Raw genomic sequence first — 7,976 nt, forward strand, 5'->3', positions numbered from 1 at the left:
GGTATTCAGGGATTTAGAAATTCAGAAATTCAGAAATTCAGAAATTCAGAAATTAAGAAATTCAGGTATTCAGAAATTCAGAAATTTAGAAATTCAGAAATTCAGAAATTCAGAAATTCAGAAGTTCAGAAATTCAGAAATTCAGGTATTCAGGGATTTAGAAATTCAGAAATTCAAAAATTCAGAAATTCAGAAATTCAGAAATTCAGAAATTCAGAAATTCAGAAATTCAGAAATTCAGAAATTCAGAAATTCAGAAATTCAGGTATTCAGGGATTTAGAAATTCAGAAATTCAGAAATTCAGGTATTCAGGGATTTAGAAATTCAGAAATTCAGAAATTCAGAAATTCAGAAATTAAGAAATTCAGAAATTCAGAAATTCAGAAATTCAGGTATTCAGGGATTTAGAAATTCAGAAATTCAGAAATTCAGAAATTCAGAAATTAAGAAATTCAGGTATTCAGAAATTCAGAAATTCAGAAATTCAGAAATTCAGAAATTCAGAAATTTAGAAATTCAGAAATTCAGAAATTTAGAAATTTAGAAATTCAGAAATTCAGAAATTCAGAAATTCAGAAATTCAGAAATTTAGAAATTCAGAAATTCAGAAATTCAGAAATTCAGAAGTTCAGAAATTCAGAAATTCAGGTATTCAGGGATTTAGAAATTCAGAAATTCAAAAATTCAGAAATTCAGAAATTCAGAAATTCAGAAATTCAGAAATTCAGAAATTCAGAAATTCAGAAATTCAGAAATTCAGGTATTCAGGGATTTAGAAATTCAGAAATTCAGAAATTCAGAAATTCAGAAATTAAGAAATTCAGAAATTCAGAAATTCAGAAATTCAGAAATTCAGAAATTCAGAAATTCAGAAATTCAGAAATTCAGAAATTCAGAAATTCAGAAATTCAGAAATTCAGAAATTCAGAAATTCAGAAATTCAGAAATTCAGAAATTCAGAAATTTAGAAATTTAGAAATTCAGAAATTCAGAAATTCAGAAATTCAGAAATTCAGGTATTCAGGGATTTAGAAATTCAGAAATTCAGAAATTCAGAAATTAAGAAATTCAGGTATTCAGAAATTCAGAAATTTAGAAATTCAGAAATTCAGAAATTCAGAAATTCAGAAATTCAGAAATTCAGGTATTCAGAAATTTAGAAATTTAGAAATTCAGAAATTCAGGTATTCAGGGATTTAGAAATTCAGAAATTCAGAAATTAAGAAATTCAGGTATTCAGAAATTCAGAAATTTAGAAATTCAGAAATTTAGAAATTCAGAAATTTAGAAATTCAGAAATTCAGAAATTTAGAAATTCAGAAATTCAGAAATTCAGAAATTCAGAAATTCAGAAATTCAGAAATTCAGAAATTCAGAAATTCAGAAATTCAGAAATTCAGAAATTCAGGTATTCAGAAATTTAGAAATTTAGAAATTCAGAAATTCAGAAATTCAGAAATTCCGGTATTCAGAAATTCAGAAATTCAGAAATTCAGAAATTCAGAAATTCAGAAATTTAGAAATTTAGAAATTCAGAAATTCAGAAATTCAGGTATTCAGGGATTTAGAAATTCAGAAATTTAGAAATTCAGAAATTTAGAAATTTAGAAATTCAGAAATTCAGAAATTCAGAAATTCAGAAATTCAGAAATTTAGAAATTTAGAAATTCAGAAATTCAGAAATTCAGAAATTCAGAAATTCAGAAATTCAGAAATTCAGAAATTCAGAAATTCAGAAATTCAGAAATTCAGAAATTCAGAAATTCAGAAATTCAGAAATTCAGAAATTCAGAAATTCAGAAATTCAGAAATTCAGAAATTCAGAAATTTAGATATTCAGAAATTCAGAAATTCAAAAATTCAGAAATTCAGAAATTCAAAAATTCAGAAAATCAGAAATTCAGAAACTCATTTTCCTAGTTCCTCGAACACTAACTCTCAAAAAGCAAAGTTTCCCGATCACAACAAAAAGTTTATGTGTGTTTGGGTTCTCAAAGGGTCCACAAAATATGTGCACCCCGAGTGTCCCATCTATCCCTTCGGGAAGAAAAAAAAACGAGAGATTCGGAGGGGGAAAAGAAAAAGAGGGAAATGTTTCTCACTGGGACAGTCAGTGGGATATCACGTGACGAATGCGCGTAGTACAACGTCGCCAGATGGCAGATGGCAGATGGCATAGATTCCGACGAACGTTATTGGAGAATTTTTTTGATTTATTTGAATATAGAAACCCAATGCTATGGTGTTCTATCTTTTTTGTGTAAAGTAGATTTTTTATTGATCTGTGTGTCTCTGGAGAAGGAAAGAGGGGACCTTTTTCTTTTACCCTCTTTCCTATCCCTTCGGTCAGTTTGCCGACACAAAAGACCACAAAACCCTTAAGTTCAGCACTAGGAAAAACAAGCATCTAGAACCTTGGCCCTAGTTTCTTTTAGGTTCAATATTTTTTAACCAACTAAAATGGATATGATAGGAAATTTCAAGAACTACAAAATGATACTATTTAGAAAATTTTATCTTGTCTATGAACAAAGTTACAAACTATGAAGCCTCTGATTCCTGCTAGGTTGAGACCTGGATGTTCTTTGGCCCTTGTAACTTTGCTCGAGCCAGTTTATCTCGGTTCCTGGAAAATACATGAGAAAAATGTCAACTGATAAAATGTTTATCATAGTATCACAAACATTTTTTAGGTAAGACTTATTTGATATCTCCCATGGAAACCAAGATAATTAAGCTTAAACTTGAGGGTGTGAGTGCCCTTCTATTGCAGGTTTTACGGTATCTATGACAGTGAGTTTTTTCAAGTAAATGTTCCTATTCTTTACTCTCAATCTTTTATTTGTTTGCTAACAAAAAACTGTTCTCAGAGTTCTCTTTGCAGTTTTCTTCCGAAAAATATGTGCTCTCTCTCTCTCTCTCTCTCTTTCTCTCTCTCTCTCTCTCTCTCTCTCTCCCTCTCTCTCTCTCTCTCTCTCTCTCTCTCTCTCTCCATGTCACCGTTCTTGTGCAACGTGTTCTAAACCACAAGTGTTCTCATGATTTACATCTTTGGTCTCTTCCGCAACACATATAAACCCTCTTTTACAAGTGATTCTATACACTTTCTACTTTTCCAGTATATAACCATGTCATCGTTCCGGATCCCAAAGAAACCAAGACAGGAAGACTCGGCTGCAGGCGGATCAGGAGGGTCCAGCGGATCCAGACCACCAGGAGGACCACCAGGAGGATCAAAACCACCACCAGGAGGAACTTATCGTAAGAAACTTCAACTTTCCATTTTATAATCAAAACCCAAACATTTCCAGCACCCGTCCGCTTCACAACGCCTGGATCGTCATCCTCCAATGGGAAATCTTTCCAGCCATTGAGCACGGTCCCTGTGCAGACCAATATTTTTAGTGTCAGCATCTCCAAGACGTCCAGGAAATTCGTCCGGCTGAGTATGGAGACCATCTTGTGCGGAGGGAAGACGGAAGTGAAGCTATCCGACGGGATTCAAGCGGTCTCTGGAGGGTTAGTTGGGAATTTTCAGGAATCAATCAGACGACCTTTAGAATAGTTAATTAGTATAGTCCGCTTAGCTAGATCGTAGAGATTAGAGATTTGTAGTTTAGAAACTACGGTAAATGCTCAAATCGAAACCGAACCTATAAGTTTACTTTGAGCTTACATATGTGATTTCTTGTAAAAGCTATCAAAAAGGGATCAACTTTCAAAATGTTTATCATAATATCAGAAGTGTTTTTTTAGTTTACACATTTTTGATAGCTCTTGTAGGAACCGAGATAATTGAGCTCTAAATTCAAGTGCATTCTGTGAACACTCTGATAGACTGCCCCACCCCTCTCTCTCTCCAGAGATATCTTTAGATTGCTCTTATGGAAACCGATATAATTGAGCTCAAAGTGCACCTACATGGTGGGCTTCAATTTGAGCATTTATGGTAGTTAATTAGTTTAGTTGGTTTAGTTAGATCGCAGTTTTAGGACTCTCGGGCTCATGCATCATATAATTTTAAGTTGTATTTTTCATGATAATTGACCCCTGAGCCACTATTTTTGATGTTTAAGAATCGTTATCCCAAGAATTCTATAAATTTTTTATTCAAAGCCATTCGAAAGCTTTTTGACAAGCCCTTTCTGTTAATAATAAATTGTTATCCATATACTTTCGAGACCCTAACTTTGTCGTCTTTATGAAGAAAAAAATGAGAGGATACGACCTAATCCTAATATACTTTCAGACTAAACATATCCGAAAAACGGCTCGCCCTTAAACAAATTTTCCGAAAAGTCTTTGAAAGACACCCGGAAATCTTCGGAACCAATTTCCTTCACTACACATTCGACTGTGCAACTACAATTTATTGTGTTGATGGAGCTTACAAAGGAGGAGAGAAGAAATTGGAGGAGACCCTTCAACAATCAGACTTCACCGAAGAAGAGTGGAAGACAATCTCAAGGATTCTAAGAAGACAAAAGACATTCTTCAAAATCATCCTATCCGCGAATGGAGTCGTTTATGCAGATGGACCGAATGCGATGGCTGAAAAAAATCGGCAAGAACTTGTCAGAGTCGTCGAGACTGTCACTTCAGAATCGCTCAATACCAACACATATCTTCAATACGGTAGCCAAACGTTTCCAATGAGAGAGCAACCGATGATGAAGCCCGATGCAACTTCAGAAATCAGATTTGGATTCGACAAAGCAGTCCGTCTTGCAGAAGGAACTGATGGTGTTCCTGAAATTGTAATGTCCATTGACACCAAGCAAAGTCCATTTGTCGCGGCAACCAGTGTAATGAAGTTTATGTGCAGTAAGTTTTCCGAGGCTAAGGGACGTGGAGTTGGAGCACCAGGAGCATCAGGAGCCCAACGAGGCCGTGGAGGATATGGGGGCGATCGTCGTGGAGGTCATGGTGGCCATCGTCAGGATCCAAGAGATCAGAGACGAAGAAGCAGAAGTCGCTCACCAATCGAGCGTTCAAGTGTGGACTACAACGATGCCGAAGTTCAAGAGATGCAAGATGCATTCCAGCGAGGAAATGAGGAAAAAATTTTTGAAAAGATTCAGGATTCGTTGAAAGGATTCTTCTTGGAACCTAGCCATCTGCCAAAGGACAAGAACAGGAACATCACAGTTATGAAGCTAACACCCGGAAATGCGAATACGTGAGTTCCGTAAAACCTGTAATAGATTGGAGCCAATTTTTCTCGATTCCTGTCAAAGATATGAAAAAGTTGTCAATTGATAAATTGTTTACCATAATATTAAAAGTATTTTGACAATTGACGCAATTTTGATATCTTGCACAGGAAATGAGATAATTGAGCTCAAATTTGAAAGGGTTTTTTTCAGACAACCAGCTCAATCTCAAATTTCAGAACGAAGTTTGAGCTAAATGCTGGCGAAGGCAAAACAGAGCAAGTCTCCGTCGCCGACTACTTCTTGAACCACCATCACTACAAAATCAAATTCCCACTTTTGCCTCTCGTCGTCTCAGGGCGTCTTCGGAACCTTTCATTTACCCCCATCGAACTATTGACCATAGTTCCTGGCCAGAGGATCAAGATTCAGAAAATGAGCGCCACAGTTGTAAGTTTCAAATTTTTTAGGCATAGACTTTTTTCAAATTTTCAGCAATCCTCAATGACTGGCCAGAATGCCACTTTGCCCCGCGAGCATACCCGACGAATCATGGAAATCCTCAAGTACCACCTGAAAATTGAAGGAAACCGTCATTTGGCAGCTTTCGGAGTCAATGTCACCATGGAACCCATTCAAATGCCAGCCATGATTTTGGCGCCAGCTCAGATGACATTCGGAGGTGCATCGGTGGTTTTCCCTCCACCAGGAAGTGTCCAATTCCGCCCAAGAAATGGAGCACGCTTCTGGAGACCAGCCAGAGTCAACAATGTGGCGGTTATTGGTTTTGATGGAGTGAGAATTGATTTGGAGTGAGTTCTAGAAGAATCTCTTCTATTCATGTAAAAAACATTTCAGCCACTTCTGCAATCGTCTCCACTCGACTTGCCAACGAAATGGATTGGATATGAGGAACAGACCCCAAGAATGGATCAAACTTCAAATGAACTCCAGCGACACGGCACGACTCAAGGGAGAGATGCTGCAACTTCTGAGGGAACAGGTCTCCATCGTCATCGGCATCACTTCGGAGAAGAAACCCGATGTTCATGACGTCATGAAGTATTTTGAAGCGGGAATCGGGCTTCAAACTCTTCAAATTCACGATCGCACAGCTGAGTGTTTTATGAGGGAGCAAGGAGGGGCCCAGACCGTTGACAACGTCATGCGGAAGTTGAATTTGAAGTTGGGAGGAATCAACTTCAACGTCGATCCGGTCAATATGTATGAACACAAGGTCATCTGCAACAATATCGGAGGAATGAAGAAGAAGCTCTTTGAGAAAGTTCAATTCGTAGGCTTCGAGATGACCCATGGATCCTCAAGAACCTTGTACGACAAAGCTCAAGGACAATTTGATGGAGAACCAACGATCGTCGGTTGCGGATACTCCTTGAGCTCTCCAACAGAACTCGGAGGATATAATTTCCTTCAAGAGAGAAATGAGTACAAGCTCAAGTGAGTTTAATCAATACTTATTCCTTGATAATAATTTGTGTCATTCTAGAAATCTGGATTCTCACTTCAAGACGTGCCTTGACCAATACAAGAAGGCCACTGGCTCTCTTCCAGAAACCGTCGTCATCTTCAGGACTGGCGCTGGCGAAGGAGATTTTAAGAGAGTCCAAGAAGAAGTGGAAGAGATGCAGGGAGTTTGTAGAAGGATCGGAGGTTCCAAACCACCGAAGCTGGTCGTCGTGGTGGTTCAGAAGACTTCTCACACCCGCATCTTCCCCAAGGAGATCATGGGACACAAAGCCTACGAGCAAAACGTAAAGTCGGGAACCATGATAGACTCCCGGATCACTAATTCTGGACGGGAAGAATTTATTCTCGTATCCCAGTCGGCTCTCATTGTGAGTTTTTGTTTATTCTTCTGTTGTCAGCATGTCTATTCCAGCTACAGAGTGCACAAGTAGGGTAGGCAAATACTGTGTCACACCATTTACCGATAATTATCAAATTTCCAATTTTCAGGGGACCGTCCGGCCGGTAAAATATTCTGTGATTGCGAATGCCCCAGAATGGAGCAAGAACGAAATTTCCAACTTGGCTTATGTCCTGGCTTTCGGTCACCAGGTCTCCTACCAGCCCCCCGCCGTCCCTCATGTTCTGTACGCGGCGGAAAACTTGGCCAAGCGTGGTAGGAATAACTACCTCCAACATAAGTGAGTTTTTTTTTCAGTTTCTGGAAATCTAGAACTCCTCTGATTGCGGATTTGTTACCGTAATTAAAATTGTTTATCATAATGTCGCAAACATTTTATTAGTTGACAAAATTTTGATATCTTGCACAGGATCCAAGATAAATTAGCTCTAACTTTACAGGTTTTATGATAACCTAGATTCTAGTTTATTTGAGCTAAGTCTGTAAAAAATAACTTATTTGCTTTTTTTCAGGAAACTTGGAGAACTTTCGAAATCCATCAAGAAGGTTCTCGATGAGCACAGGGACCTTCTGGATGCCGAGGAGAGTCAATTGGATTCTGTCCTCGTTGCGGACATCACCGCGTCCATGAACAAGATGGCTGTTAAAAATAAGAACTTCTGGGCTTAACTGTATCTTTCCAGTTTTCCGCTCTATTCCCGACATTATAGAACTGTTTTTGATTGTCCATCATTGCCGCCTTCCTCATTTCTCCCCAGACCCTTTAGAATCCTCTTTCGATTGCCCAGAACCTAAGGATCCTTGCCTCTCTTCCATTTCATCCCGGATTTCCAAATATTCTTGTCTTCCCCATCCGATTCATTCCAAATAGCTTCGTTTTTTTGTGCAATTTTTCCTCTGCTACAATTGCAATTTTTGGTTTGCCATCCATCCC

General features: G+C 37.9%; 1 protein-coding gene across 1 annotated transcript; it reads left to right on the top strand.

The window, feature by feature from the left end:
- Positions 1-3,129: 3,129 nt before the first annotated feature.
- CBG21364 lies at positions 3,130-7,711 on the top strand (the record flags this gene model as incomplete). The annotated part of the gene is made up of 8 exons (XM_045242901.1): positions 3,130-3,262; positions 3,313-3,520; positions 4,251-5,180; positions 5,394-5,966; positions 6,013-6,612; positions 6,662-7,010; positions 7,132-7,322; positions 7,555-7,711. The coding sequence occupies 8 exons, from the start codon at positions 3,130-3,132 to the stop codon at positions 7,709-7,711; spliced, it is 3,141 nt and encodes a 1,046-aa protein (XP_045097290.1).
- Positions 7,712-7,976: the final 265 nt, after the last annotated feature.

This window comes from Caenorhabditis briggsae, assembly GCF_000004555.2.
Source record: "Caenorhabditis briggsae complete genome, chrII, whole genome shotgun sequence".
Lineage (NCBI taxonomy): Eukaryota > Metazoa > Nematoda > Chromadorea > Rhabditida > Rhabditidae > Caenorhabditis > Caenorhabditis briggsae.